At 37.2% G+C, this 14,781-nt stretch overlaps 1 protein-coding gene across 1 annotated transcript in view; it reads left to right on the top strand.

Annotated features, from left to right (window-relative positions):
- LOC136030428 (differentially expressed in FDCP 8 homolog A-like) overlaps window positions 1-9,075 on the top strand; it is a 92,980-nt gene extending 83,905 nt beyond the window's left edge. The window contains exon 7 of the mRNA XM_065709405.1: window positions 9,040-9,075. Within this exon, the coding sequence (XP_065565477.1) occupies window positions 9,040-9,060 (21 nt within the window). The 3' untranslated portion in view covers window positions 9,061-9,075. The remainder of the gene's footprint in view (window positions 1-9,039) is intronic.
- Window positions 9,076-14,781: the final 5,706 nt, after the last annotated feature.

Here is a 14,781-nt window from a genome sequence, read left to right on the forward strand (position 1 = left end):
GCGATCGGATCTCAATGAAATTTGATATTTAGAAGGATATCGTGTCTCAAAGCTTTTATTTTAAATCCCGACCGGATATGGTGACATTGGGGGAGTTTGGGGTGGGGGAACCTAAATTCATGGAAAACGCTCAGATTTAGGGATCGGGATGAAACTCGGTGGGAAAAATAAACAGAAGTCTTAGATACGTGATTTACATAATTAGAACAGATCTGCTCTATTGGGGGGGGGAATTCTGAAAAATTGGAAAAAATGAGGTATTTTTAACTTACGAAGGAGTGATCGGATCTTCATAAAACTTCATATTTAGAAGGACCTCGTAACTAAGATCTCTTATTTTGAATCTCAACCAGATCCAGCGTCATTGGGGGGGGGAATCTTAGAAAATACTTAAAGCGGAGAGATCAGGATGAAACTGGATGGGAAGAATAAAAACCTGTCTAAGATACGTGACTGACATAACCGGACCGGATCTGCTAAAATAGCAAACCCGGGACTTTAGGTTTCCCCCGTCCAACTCCCCCCAATGTCATCAGATCCGGTTGGGATTTAAAATAAGAGCTCTGAGACACAATATCATTCCAAACCTCAAATTTCATTAAGATCCAATCACCCGCTCATAAGTTAAAAATACTTCATTTTTTCTATTTTATTGCGAATTAACCGGCCCCCACTCCCCCCCCCCAGATAGTCAAATCGATAAAACGACTATTTCTAATTTAATCTGGTCCGGTCCCTGATACGCTTGCCAAATTTCATCGTCCTAGCTTACCTGGAAGTGCTTAAAGTAGCAAAACCGGGACCGACAGACAGAAAGACCGACATAATTGGCGATTGCCATATGTCACTTGGTCAATACCAAGTGCCATAAAGAGAGCTAAGAGCTCATATGGCACTTGTGACGAGGTGAGAAGAGCTAAGAGCCAAGAGATCATATGGTTTGAGCTCTGACAAAATTCTATGAATCAATAGATTGATTTTAAAAGGAAAATAAGAGGCTTAATGCCGGTCAAGATTTAAAATAAGAGCTCTGAGTCACAAAGTCCTTCTAAATATCAAAATTCATTAAGATCCGATCACCCACTCGTAAGTTATAAATACCTAATTTTTTCTAAGTTTTCCTCTCCTTTTTGCCCCCCAGATGGTCGAATCTGGGAAAACGACTTTATCAAGTCAAATTGTGCGGCTCCTTGACACGCTTACCAATTTCCATCGTCCTAGCACGTCCAGAAGCACCGAACTCGCCAAATCACTGAACTCCTCCCCCCAACTCCACCAAAGAGAGCGAATCCAGTACGATTCTGTCAATCACGTATCAAGGACATTTGTTTATTCTATCCACCAAGCTTCATCCCGATTCCTCCACTCCAAGTGTTTTTCCAAGATACCTCCTCCAACTCCCCCCAATGTCGAAAGATCTGGTCGGGATTTGAAATAAGAGCTCTGAGACATGAATTCCTTCAAAAAATCAAATTTCATTACGATCTGATCATCTATTCGTAAGATAAAAATACCCCAATTTTCGTGTTTTCCAAGAATTCTGGTTTCCCCCTCCAGCTCCCCCGAATGTCACAGGATCTGGTCGGAATTTGAAATTTAGAACTTTAAAGCACAAGATCCTTCTAAATATCAAATTTCATTAAGATCTGGTCACCCTTTCGTAAGTTACAAATACCTCAATTTTCAATATTACCTCCCCCCCCAATTTCACCAAAGAGAGCAGATCTAGTCCAGTTATGTCAGTCACGTATCTTAGACAGGTTTCTATTCTTCCCATCCAGTTTCATCCTGATCTCACCGCTTTAAGTGTTTTCTAAGATTTCCGGTCCCCCCAACTGCCCCCCCCCCAATTACGCTTGATCCGGTTGAGATTTAAAATAAGACATCTGAGTTACGAGGTCCTTCTAAATATGAAGTTTCATGAAGATCCGATCACTCCTTCGTAAGTTAAAAATACGTCATTTTTTCTTATTTTTCAGAATCACCCCCCCCCCCCCCCAATTGAGCGGATCCGTTCCAATTATGTAAATCACGTATGCAAGACTTCTGCTTATTTTTCCAACCAAGTTTCATCCCAATCCCTCCAATCTAAGCGTTTTCCATCATTTTAGGTTTCCCCACCCCAAACTTCCCCCAATGTCACCAGATCCGGTCAGGATTTAAAATAAGAGCTTTGAGACACGATATCCTTCTAAATATCTAATTTCGTGGAGATCCAATCACCTGTTCGTAAGTTAAAAATACCTCATTTTTTCTAATTTTTCAGAATTAACCCCCCCCCCCCAACTACCCCAAAGAGAGTGGATCCGTTCTGGTTATGTCAATCATGTATCTAGGACTCGTGATTTTTTTTTCACCAAGTTTCATCCCGATCCCTCCACTCTAAGTGTTTTCCAAGTTTTAGGTTCAGTTAAGAAGAGACTGGAAGCTGTGATACAACAGAAGAAAATTCTGAAAGACATTCAGTGTGGTTTCAGAAAAAATAGAAGTGCAGAAGACAGTCTTATGTGCCTCAAACAGGAAGTATTATATTCTTTGCAAAATGGGTAGATTTTATCAGCTTTTATTAGCCGAACTGAGGTCGGTTTAGCGTGTTCTGTCCGATCCGTTGCTGATGCATTTGCAAGAATTGGATTATTGCTAAATGTAGATAAATGTGAATTTCTTATATTTAATGGGGTTAGTTCGTCGCATCCTTTGGATTGCATTTCTTTTTTCGTACCACAAGTTACTTCTTTTCGATGGCTTGGGATTTCTGTTTGCAATTCTTTTAGTTCTTTTCGTTTTCAGATGACTCGGGATATTCAATTTAAGCTTAAACTGGGCTATTTTAAAATTGTTGGAAATCGTGGACATTTCTGGCGACAAGCACTTACAAAGCTCTACTCGAGTTTCTGCGACCATTCTGTGTTATTTTGTGCTGATTTTTTTATGCTTTCGAACAAAGGTGACGTAAAGAGGGTCAAGACGGATTACTATCGGTATTTAAAGTTTTTACTTTATTTACCACGATCATTTTGGAACCGAAGGTTAATTAGTAAATATCAGGCAACGGCTATTATTCTTTCAGTGGAAAAACTATTTCCTTAATATCTATACTCAGTTTATTCCAAAGTTTTGAAGCTCTGTAAATAAGTGAAAAAGAAGACCTACTTGCATAACAGTGTTTCCTGAAAGAGGAATCCCTCAAGCATCAGCATTGGGGCCTGACATGTACAACATAGGATCATACGATATTCCTATCAACATGAAGGATGATGGAGGAGCTATTTTTGCAGATGACAATACTGCATGGGTGATGGCATGTGATACCTACTATATAAAGACCCTAATAACCCAGGTCGTTGCAAAATAAGGAAAATGGTCCAAAGAAGCTGAATTAAAGTTTTTATGCAACTAAGATGAAAGCAATTGCTGTCACAAGGAAAAGAATCGGAACCCTTCCAGATCTGTACTTAAGTGGCCACCCAGTTGAATATGTTAGCGAAGCAAAAATACTAGGTGTAGTGGTTGACAATAAACTTACCTGGGATCCCCATGTGATGTATCACAAATCAACATGTTTGAAAAGACTGAATGTTATGAAGAGTTTGGCCTATATGGCTAGAAGATCACCAGCAGAACTTTTGATCCAGTATTATATCAAATATATATTGCCTAAAATGGATTATTGCTCAAGAATTTATGGCACAGTTTGTCTTTCTACCATTGCAAGATTAGATGTAATCCAAAAATCAGCCATAAGACTTGCATTTGGAGCAATGTTAGTATCCTTCTATCAGAAAGTGGTCTAGCAGACCTGGAAACACGAAGAAAGATCAGATTTTTTAAATATGTACAGAGGATTTGGTCTTTAGAAAATAACCACCCAGTTAAGTCAAAAATCATCAAACCTGGTCGCCAAGCAACTGCCAACGTAGCTAAATCAAGAAATCAATCCAATTGCCTTAAAGCAGCATTAGAAATATGTAGAAGTTATGGAATTAATATAGTACTTTCAAATATGTTAAGAGTGGGTGAAATAAGTGTCCCTCCACCATGGGAGAAAAACAGGATCAGTTCAAGATTAGAATTTAATATGGACCAAGATAGTCCAGTGGACTTGGCATTCTGCATGATGATGGACAAAGAGTACAAGGGATACCTTCCATTATTCACTGACAAATCGAAAGCAAATGAAATAAAGCATGTAGGAGCAGCATTTTGGTGCCCTTGCAAAAATGTGTCCAAAAAATTAAATTACCTCCAGAGAGCAGTGTATTCCTGGCAGAAGTTTACGCCATTAAGAAGGTGCTGGAGTTCAGTGAGGAATCTGTTAAAGAGGATAAGGTGATCATCTACTCTGATTCAAAAAGTGCTATTCAAGCAGTTGTAAATGCTAGTACTATGGAAAAACCAAATAGAGATGTCCTAATATGTTATATTAAACTACAAGACATATTAAAAAAGAAGAAAGTAGTTATTCAGTGGATTCCCGCCCACATTGGGATCTCTGGAAATGAAATAGCAGATGTGAAGGCCAAATCCGCCGTTGAGTCAGGAACACTTGTAACCAACATGGACACTCCTTACGATTTCATTTGATAAAGTGATTAAAGAGATTGATAATCAGGGTTTTAAAACGAATAGAGATTTGACTGGGAATCTTTCTGTGACAATGAAAAAGCAGAGAAATATAGAAACGAAGGTGTAAAAAGAAGTCACTAGATATGAAGCAAAAAAACTGTTTCGACTCTGATCACACCATGCAGGAGTTGGTTGATACAAAGCAAAATTTTTGGGACAGAGTGAGGAACGTCCTAAGTGTGGTACATCAGAAACTATAGAACACTTGATGATAATGTGCCGCGAAAGCAAACAAGAGAGACGTGAAATAAACGAATTTTTCAGACAGAAGAAAGTGCAGCCGAGCCTATATATGCTATTAGGAGGATTTGATAGTGAAGAAGAAAATTGTATGATAGTCAGTCTTGTCATATAGTTTCTGACAAGAAACACAAGATTAAAGGACATTTAAATTACAGTTTCAGGAAAGAAGATTTCCTCCTAGTATTTATTAAGAAGTGAGAATCGATTTGCCATACAATGTCCTCTAGGCTAAACAGCAAGAGAGGAGTTAATATCAACGTCAACGTCAAGTTAGTATGGAAGAAAAGACTTATTGTGTACCCAACTAGTTGGATCTAGCGTCCACAGTAGGAACTTTAATGTTGTATCTTCCTTTTCTTCTTCAGAAGTTCAGGTGAAAATAAATAACTGTCCTCTTCCAATAATCACTAAACGACAAATTAGCTGAGAAATTAATGGTTTACTATACATTTCTGTATCTATGAAACTAATCAATTAATAAAGTATTATTTATGCCTAATATTTAGTTGTTAACTCAAATATATTAAAAACTAAAATTCTCGCCCTTATTAATTTAGGCATTATCAGGCTTCTAGAAAGTCCACGTCTGTTCGAAAATCCAAAGATAGTCTAGTAGAGATTGTTAAAGGAAATTAGGGTAAAATTCTAGTTGAGTGACTTATAGCTATCTCAGAAAGGGGTTAGGTTAGGAAAATGAAACTTTCAGGGATGGGTCTACAGGCTAAAGTATATCTCGGGAAGGTATTTTAAAGTATCCACTCCTTCTCCCTCTAGAGAGCCCTGAAATTTGCCTAATGACAGGCTGAAATTTTGACAAAACAACATTTTACCTTAATTTTCGCTTACCAGGTGCTTTTTTGTTGCCTTTGGTTCTGAAAATGCAATAGCTATAATTTGAGTAGTTTTTCTTCCAAATTTTTCTTCCCTCAAGTTTTTTTTCTTCCAAATTTAAGAAATGGATTTGCATATCTTTAAAATCTTATAAATTGGAGCGAAGTTGTGAATCTGAAAACAATTTTGTTGTAATTCATTCAAGCAGAAGATCTATTTCGCAAGGTTTCACTTGTATAACTCACATATTTTGAAGGTCATCACAGGTCAGGGCCCTGTAGAGGGAGAAGGAGTGGAGGTAGATACTTCAAAATATGTTACCGAGACATACTTTAGCCTGTAGACCAATCCCTGAAAGTTTATTTTCCTAACCTAACCCCTTTCTGAAATAGCAAGAAGTCAATAAACTAGACTTTTACCGATATTAGCGCCACGCCAAATTTTTGTGTATGAGCAAACACCCCCTCCCTCCCCCTTATTATATTGCCCATATTATGTATTTCCCATCTGTCACCTTTTTGTTTCCACTTGACACCCAGCAATTGTATCAACGTTGATGAGATGAAAAACAGGAAATTGCTGTGTAAAGTATTTTGTGAATCTCTATCAATATCCAAAAATATTATTGTCAAATGTCCAGTCACTTAAAAATAAAATGGCAAGATCGAATTTTGCTATAAAAGTAAAAAATTTCTTGTATCTGTGAATTGTTGTCTGTGGCTGAGGAGTTAGTTGTACTTGGCAATTATACTACCTGTTTCCATCCAATACTTATGCCTGATAGTATTACAGCAATGCATGGTTATAGTATTAGTATCATTTGTGTATTATGAATAAAAAGCAGAGTTCTTAATTTTAATAATATACAAATTAAACACGGTTTTGATTGTTTGCTAATATCTACGCTTTGCCAATTATCATCGAGACCTAGTAACTTGTGAGTGTACTTGCACGTAATTTTTACTTACAACAATGCACAGACAATGCATGATCCTTGTATTTTAATTCTGGTACAATAATACGGGTTGACTTTACCGATTTGAATCCCAAACGGCTAAGCCCTTCTTTGTTCCTTAAGCCAGTTGTCAATGTGCCAAAAAAGGTAGTCATATATTGAATTTCATATTTCGCACCTGGCCCAAATATTACAATACCCCATTTACAATCTCGAATTCACTTCTCAGAGCATGGAATCAGTTCCAAGTTGGAAAATAGGGTTTGAAAGGTGATCGAAACTTTCATCGCTTCAAATTTTCAGTGCATGCTTCAGTGTTTAGATGGGATGGATTGTGGAAATGCTGGGTAATAGAGGAGACAAAAAACAGTCGAAAAGAACTGGACTATAATGGAAGGCAGTAAAGGATGCAAAAAGAAAGAAAAGCAAATTAGGTGAAACTGAAGGAGAGCGGGGATTCGAAAAGGGAGGAAAACGACACAGGATTGCGATTAATGGGTAATTCTTCTGGGCTGGGTCTGTTTAGACGGGCATTTTCAGGCTGAAAATCCTCTTCTTAGCTAATTTATCTACTATAGGCTGCCTCCCCGTAGTCGCATAATATTTGTAGGCATGAAAACATAATGAGTCAGAGATAATAGGCTTGAGACTGTCTGTTCAAGATTTCAACTCTTGTTGATAGAAGAGCATCGCCAAGTGCTGAAAACAATGTTGTGACCAAAGGGGGCCTAGGTTCGCGCAAGACCCCATTCTTCATACTGGAGGTCCCAGAGGCTTCTTGCTTTCTGGTTTTTAAGCAGGCTTAAGTACTTCGACATAGATTTGAGAAGAAATGTGATACCCGTCCTGCACTGGTATCCGAGATCATTGCTTTTCTCGAGGCCAAAATAACTTAAATGTTTTAAAGAACATGAACATTGGAACTTGGTATGCTACCACGTTAAAAAATAATTATTGTATCGACATTTTGACTAACGAATACAGACGATTCGAACTGGACTTATTAGGAGTTTCAGAAAACCATATGCCACAAGGGTACCGTGTTGGCCTAGAGTGGATTTGTGCTGTGCTGAGTTGTTAGTATCGGTAGTAGTAATAGAAGGAGAGAAGAGGAGGCTGAGAATGTCAGAAAAGGACTCTGAAAGGCAGAATAGCCCTATCGAAATTAAAAAAAATGTCAGAACAGACTAAAGGAACTTGGAAGCCAAGAGGGAAGTAGAAGAGGACTTAAGGCAGCGGGAGAACGTCAAAAAAGGATTATGAGCCTTAGATTATCCTATGGGACGGAGGAAAGAAATAAAAATAGTCTGTAAAGATGAGAGAAAGCTGAAGACAAGCAATTATATTGAATGGAACCAAAGGAGGCTCAGAGGAACAACTAAAAAAGGATTATGAAGGATAGAACAGCATAAGGGAATTTTTAGGCCCCTGCAACAATATTGTTCTTCCACATTAAAGTTACTCAAAGATATAATACCTACCAAACATCTCATCCAAATCAAATGCTAGTCAACAATCCTTTCCAATATCACATTATTGCAGGTAGTATCTAAACATAAAATTAAATGACAAAGTTAGCATTTTTGGTTGGAGGAGGTATCTGGCTAAATATGACAGGGTTCTTAGTATCACGAATTAAAGAAAGATACAAGCTATCTAAAAATCCAAGCTAGTAGATAAAAGATATCAGAGAAGGTGTGGCCTCCACGAGATACTTTTATATGTTGAACTAAAACTTTTCTGAACAACTTCAAATGTGACAAAACAAAAATATTATGTGCATTTGTCCTTGAATGGTTAGGGAGAATCGGGCCTGAACAAGACCAATTATGATAAATCAACATTCTTTAATAGGGTAGACCTGCAGTAGGGTAGACCTGATTGCAGTATGCACCTGGAAGATGCATTACTAGCTAAGCCAGGTTAAGAAACTACAAAATAGCCAGTGTTGTAGATAGTTCTACGGTACTCTTGGCGGACAGGACTCTCAACTGTAGTCGACGAGCTCGGGAGTTACTCAGATTAAAATATTTTGTCGTTGGAAGTGACACCTTTTGTGTCATTTGATTTGGGGTTAACCTTTGTGCTAGTTTATACGCTCTTTGGACATTTTAGATGTTCATTATGTCTCTTGATTTGACACAAGATGCCCCTCATTTGATAACCTAGACAATTTTCGTCATATCTGATTAGTTCAACACCCTCCAAAAATTTGAACTTAATACCCTTACCATTTCCTGAGATATTGCAGATAAACCATTTGACATCCCAGGTACTCGCAATATCGTTAGATTTATTTCACGACTCTTTCAACGTTTCCCAAAAGTTCCAGCTTAATAACTTTGAACCTAATCCTCAGTTAATTGTAAACTTAATACTTTTAGCCGTTCCTGAGGAATTGTTGATGCACCTTTCTGACAACCTGGATGCCCACAATGTCTTTTAATTTAGTTCATCAGCACAGAAACTGACAAATTATTACCCTAAGTTGTTACTGATATATTGCAGTATGGCCGTATCAAGAACATGGATGCACATACTTTTGTTTGGTTAATTAAAACTTTCCTAGGGTTTCAATTTGATACCCTTGGGTGTTAAGTTTGTATATATTTTAATATACTAGTATAGTACGCCATGCAGTAATTGATTCTTAACTATCATATTTCTATCTGATATTTTGTCTTTTAGGGGTCCACTTCTAATCTTAGTAATGGACCATTCTATTCTCGTCACCATTAATCTTTGCCAAGATAGGTTACCTCATGTTCATCAAACTGGTCGGAACTAACATTAAGCATCCTAATTGTGCTTTTTGGGGTCTAAATCTTTTCCCACCTCTTTGGGCAGTAGTAGAAGGGATAAAATCTATATATATAAATTATCTATATATATATAAAAGTAAGTTGTCTGTTTGTCTGTCGAGTGACGTCATGTTTGTGTGTCGACTGTCGAAATTACAGACCGAGACATCGGGACACAAATGACGACCGGGATATATGGAATATAAATGACGACCGGAACACTCACAGAGAAAGCGAACGGGACACAAGGAATGTTTGATTAGCAATCACCATCAACAAAGCCCCGGGACACAGGGAATATAAATAACGACCAGGACACTCAAAGAGAAATTACAGACCAGGACACCGGAACACAAATGACGACCGGGACACAGGGAATATAAATGACGACCGCGACACTCAAAGAGAAATTACAGACTGGGACACCGGGACACAAATGACGACCAGGACACAGGGAAACAACAACAACGGGGACGCCGGAGGGCACAGGGGGATATATAAATGACGACGGGGACACAGAGAATGTTCGATTAGCAATCACCATCAACAAAGCTCAAGGGCAATCATTAGAATAATGAGGTATAGATCTGAATACAGATTGTTTTTCCCATGGATAATTATATGTTGCATGTTCAATAGTCGGTAAACCTGACAATCTATTTATATGCACAGACAAAGGGACAGCCAAGAATGTTGTATATTCGCAAGTTTTACATAGTTAAATATATATATATATATATATATATATATATATATATATATATATATATATATATATATATTCACAGGTGCAATGGCGCGTAACTAATATGGCACGAAACGACTTACGCGCGCGGGGGGGGGGGCGAAGCGCCCCACCAACTAGGGGTTGGGGTGGGGCGAAGCGCCACCCCAAAAGCTAGTATCAAATAAGAACAGCTGTCAGAGAAGGATTTTCATGTTCTACCAGAGTGTGGGATGGTTTGACCTATTTGGCAGCAGAGGAGAGGTGCCCCACAGTTTTCCCTGGGGTGCACGAGAACTAGCCTCTTTATTGTCTTTTACGACCAAATTCTGATCAAATTTCCATGAGGGGGGGGGGTGAAGGGGCTTTTCCTCCTCAAAGCCCGCTCTTTACGCTAAGGTTTCTTACTGTTTTGAAAAGTAGAGTTAAGAGAAAGGGTCAAACTTTAGCGTAAAGAGCGGGGCGTTGAGGAGAAAAAGCCCCTTTCATATACGGAGTAATTTTTGTTCGTTTTAAGTTTTAATGTCGCTCCTTACTTACCGTTACAAAAACTTGCTTTTTTTTATTTAATTTCTGGACGTTTTTGAATTAATGCGTGTTTTGGTCTTGGCTCTCCGCACATAAATGATTAAAACGGAATTTGCATAATAATCGAAAGATTTTGAGAAAAAAGAAGCGAAGGAGGAGGCCTAGTTGCCCTCCAAGTTTTTGATTACTTAAAAAAGCAACTAGAACTCTTATTTTTTTACAAGCGTTTTCATTGGTAAAAAATATACGTAACTTACGAATTAACTTACGTAACGAACTTCTATATTCGTATATTTTTATTGCGTATATGAGGGGGTTTAACCCTCGTCGATAACTCGCTCTTTACACTAAAGCTTAGATTGTGTGCCAACTCCTTAAGAATGACCTCTGAATCACAAAGGCCGTAGAATGAATAGTTGAAATTACTAAAAATACTTTAGCGGAAAAAGTGAGGTATAACGAGGAGGTAAACCCCTCATATGTGTAATAATTTTTTGTTCGTTTAAGTTTTAATGCTGCTCCTTACTTTCAGTAGAAAAAACTTTTCATATTTACTTTTTCATTGTTTTTTTTTAAATAATGCTAGAAAATCCTGCGCCCCCTTCATTGAAATTCTCTTTTACCATGAGAAGTCTCTCCATGGAAATATCCTCCCATGTAACCCCCCCCCCTCAACTCTCCCCACTAAACCCCAAAAATCCCCCTGAAAACGTCTGTATACTTCCCAGTAACCATTACTGTATGTAAACACAGGTCAAAGTTTTCAACTTGCAGCCACTCCCACGGGGACTGCGGGGGATTAAGTCGTCCCTAAAGACATAGTTATTAGGTTTTTCGACTATGGTGAATAAAATGGCTATCTCAGAATTTTGACCTGGTGACTTTGGGGAAAAAATGAGCGTGGGAGGGGGCCTAGGTGACCTCCAATTTTGTTGGTCACTTAAAAAGGGCACTAGAACTTTAAATTTCCGTTAGAATGAGCCCTCTCGCAAAATTCTAGGACCACTCAGTCGATACGATCACCCCTGAGAAAAAAAAACAAAAAAAAAAACAAGAAAACAAATAAACACGCATCCGTGATCCGTCTTCTGGCAAAAATTGCGAAATTCCACATTTTTGTAGATAGGAGCTTGAAACTTCTACAAAAAGGTTCTCTGATACGCTGAATCTGATGGTGTGATTTTCGTTAAGATTGTATGGCTTTTAGGGGATGTTTCCCCCTATTTTCTAAAATGATGCAAATTTTCTCAGGCTCGTAACTTTTAATGGGTATATCTCATCTTGATGAAACTTGTATATTTAAAATCAGCATTAAAATACGATTCTTTTGATGTAACTATTGGTATCAAAATTACATTTTTTTGAGTTTCGGTTACTATTGAGCTGGGTCGCTCCTTACTACAGTTCGTTACCACGAACTGTTTGACAACCACATTCCCGTCGCCTTCAGTCATAAGAATGGTCTATTGGAGCCCCATTAAATTTGGTAAAAGTTCACTGCTAGAACTTTTCTGACCGTAGACTGTTTGATTTTACCGACAGGTATTAGCCAAAATTATAATTCAAGTTTTAACAGCCTGTCACTGGGCCCTAGCCACAAATGGTCTAGTAATTACTGCCTTAAAGTTGAAAACAATAATTTTTTAGCTAAACATAAGGCTTAGAACAGTATTTTAATCAAAAAGTACAAAATCAGGTATTTTCTTGTAAAAATGAGAAGAAATAGAATATCAGCATATGTCATGTATATAAAAACAACTTTTGGGCACAAATCGACAGTCAAGTTCAAATTGCCAAAATCCATTTCTGGCTTAAAAAACTCTACGAATAATTTTCCCAGATGGAGCCTACGTTGACATTCGGTCAGGAATTACCTGTCAGTTAAATTACCAGTTAAGTAAATAATCAATTATGTATAATAATGCTATTATATCAATGTTAAAATAGTATAATTACTTCCTGTCATTTTTCAAAGCTTTCAAGATAGAAAATTTTCCAGAGGGGAAAGTTTCCAGGATGAGAAGTTTTCTATAGCCTCATTGGCTTTATATTGTCTCTTGGTAAATTTGTTTGGATGAATCATGATGTCCTGGTTAATCTAATTTTGTACAAAGTTTTTTTTTCTGTTGCGGGGAGGGAGCAATCATTCAAAATAAAAAAATTTGGCGCAAAATCTCAGGAAATACAATTTTCGCTTGGAAAAATCTTTTCAAATGTCCATTTCAAATAAACATGGTTGACATTATTTTTATTTTCTAGTTGAATCAGTATAATCAGAGTATAAACTTCGGGAATAATTCCGTAAAAAACTGTACTCGCTTTTGGATTCATCTTTTAATGTAATTGCCTTCATTTTTAAATGAAAAGTCAAAAATATGCATGGCATTATCTTGCGAATGTTTTTGAATTGCATATGACATATTTTGGTTTTAAAACACATTACAACTTATCATATTTTGGCATTTTAAAAAGCAAAACGAAAATTAGGATTGTATATATTAACATTTCACGCTTAGAATAAGCGGGCCTCCATTTTGATGCATCTGCTTAGGAATCTTTTGGAAGTTGTAATGATGGATGGCAATAAGCTTACCTAAGGGATATATGAGATTCCTTGCAGCTGTGGTGATACCTATATAGGCCGTACCATGAGACCTCTACATCACCAATTAAAAGAACATGCTGATTCAATTGATGCCTGCCTTAAAAAGACAAAGCTAAAGGAGGAAGATAATTTTTCTGCATTGGCCCAACAAATTTTTGAAAACCATTCTTACTCCATTAAGTTTGAACCGGCCCAACTTATTGCTATTGTCCCACAGCCCTTAAAGCAAAAAATCAGCTCTAGAAATTGCTAAAAATAAACAAGCCATCAATAAAGACAATGGTGAGTTCCACATTAGCGAAATTTGGGAGCCCATCACCCACAGACTGAAAACTCACAAAAAACTCTACCCCTCTCCTACAGGCCCATCCTCTTTAAGATCTACCAGGATAGCGGCCATCAATGCCTCTACCAAAATTCGGGCCATGGCACAACAATAATCCTAGGTTTGGCTCATTATTAGTGTTGTTCAGTTTTTAGTTTTATTCATTTAGTGATTTTACTTTCTGCCAAGAAATTTGAATATAAACTTGATGACAGGCGCAGGTCCTGTCGAAATTATTGTTCGAAAAATCAATCACATGAAATCCATAGCTTAGATAAGCTTATTACTATCCATCATTACTATGTATGAGAGTCAGGTTGGCCTCAGAGAATATACTTTTGGAAGTTATACCAGTCATCGGTTCCTAGAACGCCTCATTATCAGCAAATATACATAAAAAAGATCTTTTAATTTCCTGTGAACCCCTTTTGACATTATGGCTTTTGCAGAAATTATCTTTGCCAGAAAGAAAGAAAAATAAAAAGAAAGGGTTAGCCAGGTCTTTATAAACTATGCAACTAAAGCCCTGACAATGTATTCTCCTTATGTGAGCAAAAACTAGGACAATTTGAACTTGGCTTAAACACTCTTCAAATACAACCAGTAAAATAAAACATTAAAAAGTAACAATAAAGCAAAATCAAAAGATAAAACAGAAACACTGACAAAGTATAATTTGAAAAATTGCATAGTAAACTACTACAAATATAGTAATTTCAGTATACCTAAAAGATAATGAAATACAGTAAATCTAGACATAGACTGGTGGGCAAACTTAGCTACAGCAGCTAGATTTAAAGACGTCCAATTAAAATAATGTCTTAAAAGCAAATATTCAGCTGGCTTCTAAATTCAGACCCGAATCAAAAATCTATTTTCCGTCCAGTACCATAGTTTTTTTTTAATACATGACGGCTCCTAGTTTAAAACAATTTAAAAATGTCCTGTAAGGAGACAAGTACATAAAAAGGGGGGGGGGAGGTTCGAGCCAAGTCTTACTGCAAAATCTTAATTTTTCCCATTTTTTTTAGTCATTTCTTAATCAAATAATATTTTTTTATTACACCCCCCCTCCCCTATTAAAAAGGCCATGTATACATGACTGACAATTAGTGTTCCTTTATATATGTAATTTTCTTCCGA

This window comes from Artemia franciscana, chromosome 8 (assembly GCF_032884065.1).
Source record: "Artemia franciscana chromosome 8, ASM3288406v1, whole genome shotgun sequence".
In the NCBI taxonomy this organism is placed as follows: domain Eukaryota; kingdom Metazoa; phylum Arthropoda; class Branchiopoda; order Anostraca; family Artemiidae; genus Artemia; species Artemia franciscana.